The 16,438-nt window shown below is 37.8% G+C and overlaps 1 protein-coding gene across 1 annotated transcript in view; it reads right to left on the minus strand.

The window, feature by feature from the left end:
* Window positions 1-16,438, minus strand: part of FBN2 (fibrillin 2) — a 207,397-nt gene that overhangs the window by 22,051 nt on the left and 168,908 nt on the right. The window contains exons 42-55 of the mRNA XM_032476642.1: window positions 16,200-16,268; window positions 15,171-15,296; window positions 14,864-14,989; window positions 14,248-14,373; window positions 12,289-12,405; window positions 10,320-10,448; window positions 9,784-9,903; window positions 6,918-7,043; window positions 6,067-6,219; window positions 5,205-5,270; window positions 4,391-4,516; window positions 3,697-3,816; window positions 2,708-2,830; window positions 2,135-2,266 (exon numbers count right to left, since the gene is read on the minus strand). Of these exons, the coding sequence (XP_032332533.1) occupies window positions 2,135-2,266; window positions 2,708-2,830; window positions 3,697-3,816; window positions 4,391-4,516; window positions 5,205-5,270; window positions 6,067-6,219; window positions 6,918-7,043; window positions 9,784-9,903; window positions 10,320-10,448; window positions 12,289-12,405; window positions 14,248-14,373; window positions 14,864-14,989; window positions 15,171-15,296; window positions 16,200-16,268 (1,659 nt within the window). The remainder of the gene's footprint in view (window positions 1-2,134; window positions 2,267-2,707; window positions 2,831-3,696; window positions 3,817-4,390; window positions 4,517-5,204; window positions 5,271-6,066; window positions 6,220-6,917; window positions 7,044-9,783; window positions 9,904-10,319; window positions 10,449-12,288; window positions 12,406-14,247; window positions 14,374-14,863; window positions 14,990-15,170; window positions 15,297-16,199; window positions 16,269-16,438) is intronic.

Consider the following 16,438-nt stretch of genomic DNA (forward strand, 5'->3'; position numbering starts at 1 on the left):
AAAGGATGTTTATGGGATCATAGACTATCAGAGCTAGAGCAGACATCCTTCCCCCACACAGATCAGTTTCTCACTGTACAGAGGAGGAAACTGAGGCAAAGAGAATTAAGTCACTTTCAATTCACCCAGCTCATTTATGCAGATCCAGGACCAGAAACCTGGATTCCCAGCTTCATCACAATGCCTACCCCTTTTCCCAGGAAGCACACATACAGATGTAACGACAGCACGGTGTAAAATTTAGCTAGTTACAGAAACAAAAAATTTTCAAGCATAAAAAGCAAAACACACTTAAAAGTATTTTAGTCAGATGAGATTCAAACACCTACATATTCAAATAAATTTTAAAAAAGATATAAATGAAAATGGATCCCATGTACAATAAGAAGTAAGAATGGTAGCAATGTCTTCCATACATGTTATTTATACCATTTCATATAGTTTGAGAAACATATATTGTTTAAACATGACAGGAGTCTACGTTTGGCTTGATTTTCAAATCTTGGAAGAACAGTGTTTTTAGATCTTAGAAGAATAAGTGTTTTTGAAAGAACTGCATAACCAAACATGTGACATAATCTATTTTAATTTTATTAAGTATATCTAATACACTAAAAGAAACTATGAATCCAATTATAATCTGATGGGTTGTTGCAGGCATTTAAAAATTAATGTAACCATTACACATGTAATACAGGAATTCTTTTGTAAAAAATTAAAATTGACAGAAAAAGTTGAATTCACTTCAGACCAGTAACCTCTAATCTTGTCCTTGGAGGTAATTCCCCTTTTATGAATTGGGGTTTATTTAAAAAATTTTTTTCTACGTACTTACTTGCTTCTATATATAACTACAGAAAATATATAGTACTACTTACAACTTTCTTTAAAATATAACACGTTGTCTATATTATTCTGCATCCATATTTTAGAGTTCTTTCTACTTAAATACACACACATATAGCTTATTCCTTTCAACTGCTCTGATATTTCATAGCGCTGCTGCGCCACATTTATTTAGCTATTCTCCTATGATGAGCATTTAGGTTGCTTCCTATTCTTTTTTTTTTTTTTTTTTCGGTTGTTACTACAAACAAAATTTAGTGGACATCCTTGAATGTTTTCCTGTGGTAGATTCATTTTTAAAAACAACTTTACTGAGGGATAACTTAAAAATTTCCATTTTTGAATGTATACTTCCGTGATTTTTAGTAAATTACTGAGTTGTGCAATCACTGCCACAATCCAGGTTTAGAATGTTTCCATTTCCCTCGTGTCCACTTGCAGCTACTCTCAATTGTGACTCTGAGCACCAGGCAATCACGAGCAGATTTATTTTAAAGAAATACTATTATTTTGTTATTTTTTCCAAAATAAGAAATTATTAGCATTTTTCAAGTGTTCCTCCAAAAATATCCAAATTTCTCTAGGTATTGGAGGTTAAAAAGGGAGCAGCAGATTCTTAATTAAAAGAGAGGAGCCAACTATTCTCAAGGAGGAGGAAGACTGTGTCCTGGGGCTGCAGCATCCCAGGTGGCAACATTTTTTGAATAAAGTGCTGAGACAGTGGATAGGGTGGCCATGACCAGCTAACATGGCATGATTCTTCCACATGCATCATAAAATCATAACGTTTCAAACTCTTGAAGTCATCACAGAGATCCAGCTCCCCCTCCTCCCTTTATAGATGAGTTAACTGAGGTCCAAATAGTTAAGCCTCAGAGATATCCAGCCTGTAACAGGGGTCTATAAATTATCTGCCTCTTTACTCTCCTCTTTCATGGAATGATACAAAAATGAGAATATTAACTCATACTTTTAATTTGGCCTCATGAGTAGAACTGTTTCAAGAAGTTTTTTGACACTTCTAAATTTAATGTTTTAGATTTACAGGACACAGAATTTTGAAAAACAAGAGGGCATACATTCCAGGACAGAACAGGCATAATCTCCACTGTATGATCCAGAACCTACTATGTTGGCACAAACTCTGAGATGTTAGAAATCTAGCTACAGCACCACCTTGAAACAGATTCGAGAAACAGCTGGCATCCAGTTAGGATGGTCTGGGAATAGCACTGTGATTCTGGAGTAGGTGTATCGGAAAAGCGGGCATCGTCCCTTAAAGCCTTACCTACACAGCCTTCCCCATCAGGCCTTCGGGTCATCCCAGGTGGGCAGATGCACATGAAGGTGCCAATCAGATTCTTACACATCATGCCTCTAGATTCACAGTCATGCAGCCCTTCAGCACATTCATCCAGGTCTATAAAATATTTTTAACAGGAAAGATATAAAAACAGGAAATTCTCCAGAACAGGCTATTGTTTAGTGCTTTTAAGTCATATTTTTGGTCTTCTGGTTCTTAAAATGTAATCTCATCGTGTGACAAAGAAAGGAGGAGCTCAGTCTTTTTCCACTGCTGGCTGTATTTATGAAAGTTTCAGCATTGATCCTAACGATAAGAAGTTCAGGAAAGGGCTATCTTTGCCTTAATAAGAGCTCAAGAGTGTGACATCCTATTTTTGAAAATGTTGGATAGACCATCAAGTGTCTTGCTATCTAGGTATAGGAGATCTACCAGCAAGGCCATCAGATACATTTCTGTAAAACTCTAGAAGAAGATAGCTGAGAACTACAAAATCATTAAAATATATTTCTATCATGGCAAATAAAGTCCTAACTACTTCCTTGTCTGTAACCTTACCTTTGCACATCTTCTGGTCTTCCCTGAGGGCATATCCAGTCGGGCATGTGCATTCATAGGACCCAAAGGTGTTCATGCAGCGGAAAGCACACAGCAGCGGGTTCTGGGCACACTCATTGATATCTGATTAAGGAAATAGGCAGCATGTGGTCAGCCTATAGTTCTAATTATTTGTTTAAATAAATATCAATGTATTTACTTGGCAGTTGTACTGAAAGCAATAGTTTAATAAAACTTCCAGTCCTGCTTTGGGGAACTGGGTACCTAATAAACTCGTCCTCCAACAAATAACAACTATAAACTCTGAAAAAAATACAATAACAACACTTGAAGTTGTTTTTGGTGATGAGTGGAAACTCAGTGAATAGCCAGGAAGAATAAGTTCTCAATCTTTTTTTCTCAAATTACCCTGGGGATGGCTGCTGCACCTGGCAGCTAAATCTCCAAGAGAAACTTTCTGAGCTTCTATCCAGAGGAATCAAGGGAGGGAGCCTTATGAACAACCAAAGCTGCTGAAGAATGAGGGGGAAATCTCAGAAAGGAGAGGGCCAGAGATGTTGCCTTCTCCTCTCTTTCTTTGCATAAACTCATTTAAAGTTGCTGACTTAACCATGCATGGGTGGGCCAAAATCAAAGAAGCTAGCCACAAAGGTTTAAAGAACAGAGCTGAAATCTGAACCACTGTCTCCCACATGCCTGACAGTCTGCTTTTATACTCATCCAAGTTTTGCCCACTAAGACAAAAGCATCAATATTCTTTGAAATAATATAACTGATTCCAGAGGATATCATCCACAATATCCAGGGTATAACCCAACATTAACCAACACACTGAGGAACCAGGGAAAGTGACCCAATCTCCAGGGAACAGACAAGCAACAAGTACCAACTCTCACTAGAATATCAGAACAATGTAAGTAGAAGCTGAGACATTAAAAAAATCCTTTCTGTACCAAGAAGAAATAATGCTGAAGAAAAGCATCACTTGCCTTCACAGTTCATCATGGGCCCCGGCTCAAAGCCTTCATTGCAGTTGCATTCAAAACTCCCAATAACATTGGTGCACGTCCCATTTCCACACGGATTGCCAATCGAACATTCATCAGTATCTGAAATGGAAGAATAAGAAAGTGCCACCAAATCTGGAGAAATTTTAGTTCAACAGGGGCACGCCCATGGATACACGCCTGGGCCTCACACTTCTCAGGCCCGTGCAGGGCACACGCGGCTCTGGCATGCCCCTTGGCCCCAGCTGGCTGCCTTAGTGCAGGCCAGAAGACCCTGAAGGGTCAAGTGTGCTGTCCTCTGGGCTCCCAGAGACAGCTGTGCTTGCCCTAAAAGCCACAAACCCAGAGAGGGATGTGGTCTTCTGCTACAAGAGCAGGAGTGGAAAGTTGTAAAGTAAAATGGATCTCTTTTCCAGTTAGCGGTTTTGGCAACTGTAAATCTCTAGACACATCAGAGTTTGTATATTTGGTTGAAGGCAGAGGTTGGGCAACTCTCTCCATCTTCACATAAACCAGGTCTACTGGAAAATGTAGAATGGGGAAAGAAAGAGTGATTACCAGCTACTTATCCTGGCTTTGTGAATCCCACTGCCACCCAGGGTGCCTGAGAGACCTTTTGCTGAATATGAGAAATAAAATAAACTTTAAAAGTGTGAAATGTGGAGTCAGCACTCACCCACACAGCGCACTCCAGTGTAATCGAGGTTGTAACCCATTGGACATTCACAGCGAAAAGACCCGTCTGTGTTGATACACTGACCATTTGAACAAATGCCTGGGCTCTCAAGACATTCATTGACATCTAAAATATAGAAAGAAAAATACCATATGAGATCGCTCATATGTGGAATCTAGAAAACAAAAACAAAAACAAACAAACAAAAACAAAGCGTAAATACAGGACAGAAATAGACTCACAGACAGAGAATACAGACTTGTGGTTACCAGGGGGGTGGAGGGTTGGAAGGGATAGACTGGGATTTCAAAATTGTAGAATAGATAAACAAGATTACACTGTATAGCACAGGGAAATATACACAAAATGTTATGATAACTCACAGAGAAAAAAATGTGACAATGAGTGTGTATATGTCCATGAATGACTGAAAAATTGTGCTGAACACTGGAATTTGACACAACATTGTAAAATGATTATAAATCAATAAAAAATGTTAAAAAAAAATAAAATAAAATATAGAATTGGCCATGAACTTCCTTATATAAAAAGATGCCAAAGTTGTGTGTGTGTGTGTGTGTGTGTATGTTCAACAGGGACTTAAAAATTTTAAAGGACATTTACTTTACCAGAAAATATATAATGTATTTAATACGCTACAATAGACATGATATAGTGCATATGATAAATAATAAGTATTGTATATGTGCATCAAATGCAGTACAGTTATACAGTGAAATCACAGTGATTATAAGACAACTGTACAATAATATATTGATGTAAGACTATAAAAATAAAACATATTGAAGCACACCTTCACGGGTATCATGAAGACTGGGAACAGTTCCATGGCCATAAGGACACAAATCCTGGAATGCAACTACAGAGGAAAATATAAATTCTCCATTACCGAAATGTCTCAACTATCAGAGAACTTAAGAACTGATGGACAATATACATGAAATTAGACTTATTTTTCCTCTCTGAAGCTCTTTCAAACAAGTCTTTTTATTTCCATAATTTATTTCAAAAGCAGCACCGAGCATATTCAGAGAAGGTCACCTGAGCTTGTCCAGCTCCTCCCAGGGTGCCAGGTGCCTACTGAGGGCGTCTGATTCTAATCTGCTCACTCATTTAATGCTGGGCAGCCGGAGAGCCCTCTGCCCATTACACACAGACCTACAGACCAAGCCAGTTTCGAGTCTGCTGGGAACAACCTTATAATTCAGCTGCGCTAACAAGGTCTCGGGGCTCTTGGTCTCCTCCTGCAAATGACCGTTGTGCTGACTCAGCGTCTCAGAATTTTACATAAGATTCTGAGAGCCACAGACCGTGCGTGATACAACACCCACGAGGGACTCCCACAGCAATCTGAAACATAATTTTCACCCCTTTTCTGGATCTCCTTCCCTGCACCTCTCAAATCCATTCCTTTCAAAGCCAATGAAACTAACTTCACGGAGGAAAATGAAATTAATGGGGTGACTCCCTGCACTTACATGTGCTGAATACAAAAGCTGAAAGAAATTCCTGAGACTAGGTTGTTCACTGAACCAGTAAAGTTCTATAAATGAAGGAATAATTTCATCCTCAAAATATCCATAAATTACATAGTCCAGCTGAGTTCTCACAGTCCAAAGCCAGTGCAAAATGCCATTTTATGTCACTGCTCTTACCTTCATCGTCTTTGGGGCACAGCTCACAGGGGTCTCCCCAGCCCTCCCCTGGCATCTTACTACAGCAGCATTTTGCCTTTGTGGTGTTGAAAGCTTTGGGTACAGAGCATTTTCCATTTTCAAAGTTTGTGAAGCAGAAGCTCTGGCGAGTATCTAGTCAAGAAAACAAACATCACACACCTCCTTACTGGTCATTTAAAAAGATGGAATAATTTGTACATAATTGTTGCTGCTGGCACATCTCTCACGGACTGAACATGGGAAGCAGATTCGATCAGCAGTTAGAAGATAGGTCTGGAAATCCTCAACTGCTGATTTCACTTGCCAATTTGAATTGACCAGTCTATAAAACTGTATTCAATTATTTAAAATGTTTAAATATTTTAATTATGTACATAGGAAATTTGAGAAATTGTGCTCAACATTAAAATGATTTCCATATCTCTTTTTCCACTGTTACATTATAGTCTGACAAGAACAATCTAGGTAACTTTCAGTCAGTTACATCACATACACCATACATACATACATACATACATACATACATACATACATACTCATACACCAAAGTACAAATAACACTATGCCAACAACAAAATGAAAATGATAAAACAAGATAACAATTTTTCTTTTAGTATGAAATTTTTAAAAAACATAGAAACAGAGCCAATAACTCAAGTACCATAAAAACTGTCCAGTGTATATACTTCTGAAGGCTACATTTTAAACTTAACAGATGATGTATTTACCAGAGAAATGTATTTTGTAGTAACAAACACTACACGATGGTTTACTGTCTAGCTTTGAAGTTTCAGGGTGGATTATTACAGAGAAGCCATTTCAGAACTTACCGAAGCATCTCCGCCCGTTATCAGACAGTACAAAACCAGGGGGACAGATGCACTGGAAGCCCCCAGGAGTATTGGTGCAGGAACCAAACAGACAGATATTGGGATCTTCATCACATTCATTTATATCTGCAGAACAGAGGGAGCATTTATTGATTTAGTCAAACCAGTACACTTCTCAATATTTGAAAATAAATAATTTGTCCATACTATAACACTTCACTGGCCATTGGAAATTGAATACGAGACGTTAGATTATATTATGTGTATGTTTAACTAATCTTTAAAAATAAACTGTTATTGCTTCAAAAATCAAAGATTTTATCCAGTTTCAACCAACCTATGCCCCAGACTCCCAAGTCCATCTCCAGCTCCCTGGGGCTTGACCCCTAGGGGTGTTTGCATGTCCGCCTCCGTACCTGACGCGACCAGGTCAGTATCTTACCGGCACTGCAAGCCTCAGCCCATCCCCTTCTCTGATGCCCCTCCCAGCAGTCCACGCTGGGCACCTGGAGTCCTGTTTATTCCTCTCCCTAACCTCTCTACCTTCATATGCAAGCAGCATGGGACCTGTGAAAAAGAATGTGCCTCCTCTGCACATTCAAACTCAACATCATTTGCCACCGGGATTACCATAAGTCACCGAACTGGACTGTCTCCTCTTCACACTACCCCCAAGGTTGTCTCTCTGAAACATAACAGCTATTTGAACATCTGTGCCTATGGAACTAGGAGAACTCAGATGAGCTTTGAGAATTTTATCATTCTTACCCCACCCCAGAATGGTTCCTTAAAATATGTAAGGACTCCTGGCCAGTGATATTTGGCCTGTTTTCATTGGAAAGTACTTATTTAATGGATTATTTTAAGTAAATGAATATACATCACACAATTCCAGGCACAGTAGACTGTAAGCGCCACGAGGACACGACACGTCTGTCTGTCTGGATCACGTTGCACTCTCAGCTTAGCGTAGCACAGTAGTGCCTGCCACTTACTATGCTCTCAATTTATATTTGCAGAGTTTTAATGAGTGAGACATATCACATCCTTTTTTAAAATAACCTGCAAACCTCCACGCTGCCTGCAGTACTAAGTTAGGTCCTCTGAGCTGGCCCTTCAATGCCCCTTATCACACTTGTGTTGCCTCTGTTTTCAAACTGCCTCCTCTGTTCCAGTCCTGTCTGTGATTAATAAATTCCTATCCAAGATTTCAGTGCTGCCTCGAATGTCCCCAAACCTTTATGACAGGTTTCCTGATGTGCAGCCCTCCGCCACTACCATCATTATTTACAGCCTTCTCCTGTGAGCCCACATCCTGAACATACCCCAGTACAGTATCTGTCACATTGGATTGTAAGGATAAATTTACAAAAAGAGGTTGCTTACAAAATACGTCTTTCCTGCTAGGCAGTAAGCTACCTGAAGGCAAAAACTGCATTTTTATACTCCCAGTGCCTAAAAGGTGCTATGGGTTTACTGTAATGTCCGCTGAATGCTGGAATGGATTTGTGTGTGTGTGACTGTGTGTATAGTCACGCTGGGAAACGTTCCATCCGGGAAAATCGGTAGAAGAGATTCTAGTCTGGAGGAAATACTGTTACAGTGAAATAAGCTAATTAAAAACCAAATTTTAAGAAATGCAAAATAGTGGTGTTGCTTATCAATGGATAAAGAAAATAAATACTTCTGAGGTTTAATAAGAAGTAACTGAATCATAGATTTTTTTTTTCCACTAAGAGAAAAGGTAGCTGAGTCTTTCCAATGCAGAGGCACATGTGTTTCTATTTCCCTCCTAATGGCTGATGCATGGCTTCTATAATTGTACCATAAAGATGAATCATAGGGATGATGAAGAACTGAGATGAAACATAAAGAAAATGAAAGAAAAGATCTTACACTTCTCAAGAAAATTTTTACTAAGATGCTTCTAGTATTATTATTTATCATATTTAATTATTAAGAACACTAGACAATCCTACAATGAACTATACAAATTAGACAATAAGGGAAAAAGATATAAAGACCAAATCAGAATGACTAGGGAGCCCCTTTATATGTAATTATATGGTCTGAAAAATAAATTAAATTTAACTTTGTAAACCGTTTTCTTCAGTTCTGTCTATATAAGTCCCATGAATGCGAATAGTAGAGCTCCGTAGAATTTTTTTTTAAACTGGATTAACTCAAAGGCAAAAAAGCTCTCAGCGATCATTTCACGTTAGAAGAAACACACTGAGATGCTGGTGCTTCTGAATTTCAACAAGACTGTAAAAAATAATTTGTATTAAAGTGAAATAAAGTAAGGGTAAAAAGGTCGGCCTTCATCTTGTCCACCAGGCAATTCTGAAACCCACTTTTGATGTGGTTACAGTGCTCTTGTACGCTGGAAGAGTTTCAACAGAAAAACATCTGTTATGACAAATGGATTAATATTTTCTGTTTTGACACGAGGCCTTCCCAAGGAAAAAAATGTCTCAATAGCATTGTCAAGATTTTCTGCTTCACATTTCTAGGACTCCAGACACCTTTAATAGCTGTTTTAAAATTGGTTGCCAAAGATTACAATTTTTGTAGACACTCTTTAAAATTCAGTAGAAAGTCTCTGTTGACATTTGGAAAAAAGATTAGAGTGCACTGAAAATTCTTCGACGAGGATAAGATTTCTGTTAATGAAAAATCCCACATCCTTAAATTCTTTATTCCCACCAGCTCCACCTTCAAATCATTTCTGGTGGTTCAGTAAAACAGATGTAGGCAGCTATAAGCTTAATTCCTTGGATCAGCAGTGGTTTGAATTTAATATATTTCCGTAGAGTCTGTCCCGTACAGAACAGCCCCTGGGCCTCAGAATCAACGTAAGCCTTACCTATACAATTCTCGCTTTTTACTTCATACCCTGGGGGACAGATGCACCTGAAGGATCCCTCCAAATTCTGACAGGTACCGGGAGAACAAGAGCCAGGGAGGGCAACACATTCGTTAGTATCTTTAAAGAGAAGCAAGAGAAAAAATGACTTAAAGATGAGATAATTGTTGCCAAATGATATTAACATAAATTCAACTCAAGCCCTCCGATCTGCCATGTCATTATGGACAAATATGCCCTGAGAGACTTCTGACATACTGAGTATTACTCATTTGGCAAGAGGCTAATTTTCCTGCGTCTACTTTTATTGAGACACGGATAGCCTCAAGCTCTGTCCCAGTAAAAACACTGCGTACGAGTCATTCCCAACTGTTGGCTTATACCTTTTACCAAAATTTCCCATGACATCTTATCTTGACCATGTTATCAGATGATCAAGTGAAATGCGAATGAGTCCTTAAGTTCAGGGAGGAGGGGCAGTCATACAATCATTTTATAAAACAAAACAAGGTGAAGACTGTTCATTGTTTACGTACCTATACAGTTCTTGCCATCTGGAGTAAGTTCATAACCTTCATTACATAAACACTTGAAGGAGCCAATTTCATTGAAACACCGCCCGTTTCTGCACACCTGACCAAAGAAGGAACTGCACTCATCTATGTCTGTAAGCAAACAGGAGTTAGCTTTTCAGAGAGAGTTCTTATGTTTGTTTGTTTGTTTTTAACTGAAGTATAGTCAGTTTACAATGTTGTGTCAATTTCTGGTGTACAGCATAATAGTCATACATATACATACATATATTCATTTTCATATTTTTTCATTATAGGTTACTACAAGATAACGAGTATAGTTCCCTGTGCTATACAGTAGAAACTTGTTGTTTATCTATTTTATATATAGTAGTTAGTATCTGCAAATCTTGAGCTCCCAATTTATCCCTTCCCACCCTCTTTCCCCTCTGGTAACCGTAAGTTTGTTTTCTATGTCTGTGAGTCTGTTTCTGTTTTGTAAGTAAGTTCATTTGTCTTTTTTTAGATTCCACATATGAGTGATATCATACGTATTTTGTGTCACAAGTTGCAACTTAAAAACATATTGCTATACATTTACAAAAACCCTACATTACAGTTCCTTGTCAACACAGAGAAAAGTGGCTCACAAGGATCATGTGACTAACAAGGCCACAGAGACCCCTCCTATAGGTTTAAGATGAAGCTTTCCATTCTTTCCAAGTGAAAAATAGTTCTTTTCCTGGAGGTAAATGAATTTAACTGGACTGTCCAGTCTGCAGATGACTCTACCTGGAGATAAGCTGACTGCACTCAAAGGACAAATAATGGAGCATATTAAATACAGAAAAATCAATTATATTAAAAACACTCTAGAATTGCTGGCTTGTTTTGCTGACAGAACACAGAATTTGAAAAAAAAAAAGTTCTTAAGTGTTAGGTTTTTAGTTAAGCTTAGGGTTGATTGCATTTGAGTAATTTTTTGGTTTGTTTGTAGATTGTACTTTGATGAGAGCCCAATCTGTATCTTTCATTCTCCTAGCCTGTATAAAGGGCCTGAGAAACTACAGATAAGAAAATGGTAGTTGAATAAAATGTCCAATTAGCTCTAAACATTTTCACAGTGGCAGAATTTTGAAAAATAAAAGAAACTGAGAGGAATTTTTGTTGAATTAAATTAGGAGGTGGGTTTGAGCTGTGATGGTTCCATAAAGGTAAAAAGTCTGAGATCCTTTCACATACCTTATAGAATCAATTAAGAGATGTTGTGCTGTGAAGTACCAGCATGGTGCCTGGCACATGGTAAACAAGAAACCTTATCAGTGTTTGCTGTCATATCTCTTCCTATCTTCTCCACCAATTACAGGACCCCCACCCACACAGTCACTATCAATTTTTATTTCAGTCACAGTCTGTTAGGGGCAAAGGAGGAGATAGTTTTATTTTCCACTGAAAATCTACAGTTTTTCATGGAGATCAAATAGGTTTCTGAGAACTGATTTGGAAACCTAGTTACCATGCACTGTTTCTGTGGGGAAAGGCGTCCCTGGCTTCAAAAGCTGATGGAAAATGAAGTTGCAAGACACAACATGTTCTTAAGTTGAAGACTGTCAGTGTTTGAATATAAGTAAAGAATAGATTATATGAGATACCTGTAATAACACTGAAATAGTAATAAGTCTGTCTTTGATGCCATTTAAGAGGTAAAAATAACCCTAAAGCATAAATCAGTCCCAAGATATTTACCATCATCTGCATGGCCTTTTCCCTTGAACCGAAAAGGAAGACTGACATAAGTATTCAACACAGCAGATTGTCTTGTGGTTATTTAAGCCAATACTATGGCTTTAGTTAATTAGAAATTGGTCAGTGACATTACATATATTTGGGCACACATTCACCATTTGAACAATAAAAATATTTATTTATTCTTTTATTTTTTATTTCAGTATATCATGTAGAAATCAAAAGCAATAAAGGACTGAGTACTCACCCAGGCAATCATTATTGTGAGTGAGCTCAAAGCCTGGGTAGCAGAGACAGTTATAGGATCCAACGGTGTTTTTACAAGTTCCATTTCCACACGGATGCCGCTCACACTCATCAACATCTAGAAAGAAACACTGGCTCAGAGAGGAATTCAAATTTTGGCTAGAATAACACAGCCTATTAAACATTCAGATTTTTTAAACTACCAGCTTACTTAGATATTTTTCCCCCTCATTCAGTAGTAGGAACCCGTATTTATTTAAGGAAAGTAAGTACAAAGTAGAGAAAACTCTGAACTATAAAATCATAAGAAGTGCCATTTAATGACTGACGAGCATATGTAGTACTCAGGAAAGAACTAGGCTAACACGCAAGCATCTGTGTCCTTAGTGGAGATGTTTTAATGAACTAGGTTCGCTTGTCAATTGTAAGGAAACCAATCTTTTGAAACACTAAGACAATATGTTCCACTAAGCGTTAAAAATTCTCCCCAGAAATTTACATACCTTAATTTGACTAGCACAAAGGTAAATTTTAATTTCCTAAATTTTATGAATTAGTGGAATCCAAATTGAAGAAATCCATTAAAGCTCAGTATTCTTAGCCTTCAAGAAAATGGAATTAATATTTAGAAAGGTCATTGTCATATGAGAGGGCAGACTCCCTACACTGTGAACTCCAGGCTGCTGAAACTTATCCATCGTCAAAAAAAAATAAAGGGTTTTATTATTCCTTTGGAAGGAAGCTTTGTTTAAGAGTGGTATTACCAAGGAGTCTAGCTGACTTTCACCATGGATGAATTGTTAGGACTAAGGACAGATTTTCTCCACATGCATTTTTGAATTATAAATTTCACACTTCTTTTTTTTTAGCAAATCATATTTCATTTCTTAGAGAGCAGCCCTGGAAGCATGTATAAGCAAGCATTCTCACAGAGTTTGCACAAATAGGGCCACATCCTGCATGTATCTTTTGTACAAGCATCTCCTAGAGAATTTTTCCTACCACCACGGGAGAAGTCCATAGGGGAGCTCTTGGGAGGGAATGGAAGAATGGAGACAATCTCCAGGGGGCCCTCCTTGTATGGTTATGCCATAAAGGAAACTAGTTGTGCTGCTCTGTGGTACTAAAATCTGACTTGAGTATTCACATAGATAGTATCTTGAATACCAAGAGTAGATGCACAAATTTTAGCTGTTTCTAAACTGAAAACATACTAATATAAACAGCCAACGTTTTAAATTTAATTTTCCTCCTTCAAGGGCAAAGCACAGAGAACTCTTTCAGCAGAGACGAATCAGTTGCTGACATCAGGTTTGAGGTGTTAAGCTGAGTCCCAAGGTGTCCAGCCCATCTGCTTTTATCTTAATAATTTTCTTAATCATCAGCTCAGCAAGTACTTACTGAACACTATTATTGCTTAACTAACCATTACTTTAGCTGCTGGGGCTTTAAAAGAGGTTTGCTACCTTTGTTTCTAAAAATTGTTTTCAAGAGTTAAAATGCAAAAGAAGCAGATAAATCTCATGTATTCAATTATTTGGGAGAATGAAGGGTAGTAGGTAGGTTTGTATGTTACATTACTGTTACTCTTCCCACTCCCCTGCATTCTTGCATTCCTAAAGGCTTTCTTGAGTGGGAACAGATAGGGGTAAAAAGGCAGCTGGTACTGTGGTGATTTCCACATAACCCCGAGTGTCTCAGAGCTCAGGTTAAGCATGTGAAAGTCACCAGGGGAAAAAGGCTGTAAACACTGAACCCCAAGAATGTACTGTGGTGTGTCTCGCTTGCAAATTTTACATTGAATAAAACCATACACAGTTTCACATAGCTTTCTTTTTGCAAGGCTGTTTCTCATAGAGTCATGGTAGTTAGTGACTCGTGGCAAGTGACCCAACTATAATCTCTTCTGGAGTCTGGGCTCTACGTCACCCCCTGGAACTAATGTCCTCCTCCTTCTTACCCATGCACATCGTCTGGTCCTGAGAAGCCTTAAAGCCGTTGTGGCAGATGCACTGGTAACTTCCTTGTAAATCAACACACAGGCCGTGACTGCAAACATTAGGAATTTCTAAACATTCGTTGCGATCTAACACAAAAAATGAAATACATGTTACACATATCTGATTTTCATTAAGATTCCTTCTTTTTTCCCCCACAGGCATTGTTTCTATAACCTGCTATTAATTATCACAGACAGGCTGAAAATGAAATATAACAACAGCTGAATTGAAATAAGAAAGGCTTTAAAGTACCCAAGCCTCTTGTTAAACAAATTTTAAATCAAGCAGTTTTTAAATGCTGATTGGTATCTCAAGGATGTGATTTTATTTTAGGTCCAATTCTAGGAAAATCCACTGAGAGACCGCTTCTCTTCCTAACAAAAGAATCTGAAAGACACGGTGAAATAGGTTCAATATGAATGAATAGATTTACTTGGAAAATCTTTTCGAAATTATCTGGGAAAAGGTTTTTTTTTTTTTTTTTGATAGGAAAGCATAAACAATTTTTTTAGTGTAGGAAGTAAGCGTGAGGAATGTCGTGCTCGGTGCCCAAGAAGGAGCCCCTCTCTTTCTTACCCACACAGGCTCCGCTGGGCGCCAGCTTGAAGCCCGCAGCGCACTCGCAGCGGTAGCTGCCAGGGCTGTTGATGCAGTCCGCGTTCCGCTGGCAGAGGTTGTCGCCGTTGCTGCACTCATCGATATCTGAAAGAGCAACAGTTTCACTTTTAAAATTTCATTAGCGCATCAGTGTTACATTCACTTGACCAATTTGGTGACCAACTCCTAAACGCTGTAGAGGAAATATTAAAAATCAGAAAATTGTCTAAACACCGGTTATGTCCACCAGATTTTTGTGGATAAGGTCATATGTCACTCAGATTACCTTCACAGACAAGGAGCAGGTCATTGTAACTGAATCCCGTAGGGCATTCACAGCGGAAACTGCCAATCTGGTTAATGCACACACCGTTCGCACAAATGCCTGGAATCTCTTTACATTCATCAATGTCTGAAATTGAATGGATTTGATCAAATATATGGGGTTGTGCTTAATGTATTTACCGTAAGACCTTAAATAATATTATGTGTAGACTGGAATGAAAACACACACTCAGGGTCACAAAAATCAATTCTATATCAGTAATGAATGATTTTGTGGTTTATGAAAGCATATGGACCACAAAATAGATTATTTCCTCTGAACAGTGATGAAGACAATGAAGTAGCTGACTAAATACACCAAGTGATTTTAGTGTCAGTACAGCAAATAAACTTCCTAGGGAATCGAGCCTCCTTTCTTAAGTTACCTGTCAGGGTCCTCTAACTACTGTTACTCTTCTGATAAAGAATGCTATGTTTTCTTACTTTTATATCGTTTGTTACATATGTATTGATAACAGACGCTAAAATTGTATTGCTCATTTAATCTTTGAGGAAGAAAAGTAAAATGAGCAATAGAAAGTACATCTAGAAGGAAGTGATCTATACAATTAATAATTCTGCAAATTCATAAGTAGACTGGTATAAAGAAGTACTGTAAAAATACACCAAAAACTTTAAGGTATACTTATGAAAACAGCAATTAAAAGTTAAAATGAAGTGTACTATTTAGAGGCATGTAATACAATATCCATGACGAGGAAAACTAAACTTTCACCTTGATACGTGTGAAGTCTTGAGAGAGTAACTCAGCTGTCACAACTCTTATTACCAGACTACGCTGATGGACTCATCATTATTGACACTTGGTCAGAGTGTCCGTAAACACGTTATTTCTTTCTTGTCTAACTATATTGGATCAAAATCCAGATTATTATATTTTACGGTGCTTTAAACTTAAATAACAGTTAACAGATTTTTATAAAATGCTACATTGTATGTATTAAAATAAACATAATCTAGAAAAACTCACCAACAGCTTTTCCAGTGTGAATGTCAAAGGTGAATCCAGGAATATTTCCACATATGGTTTTAAAGTCAGCTTTAAAATATAAACAAAGTAAATGTGCTCTTAAAAATTCTCAAATGCCTTCAAAAATAACACTTTACATAGTATTACTTTCACTGACAGGTATATTTTATGTTAGTCACAACTAGACATTTTAGTTTCGATTATATTTATTTGATAATGCCAGCTTCTGCAAGAAGTGA

This window comes from Camelus ferus, chromosome 3 (genome assembly GCF_009834535.1).
Source record: "Camelus ferus isolate YT-003-E chromosome 3, BCGSAC_Cfer_1.0, whole genome shotgun sequence".
Lineage (NCBI taxonomy): Eukaryota > Metazoa > Chordata > Mammalia > Artiodactyla > Camelidae > Camelus > Camelus ferus.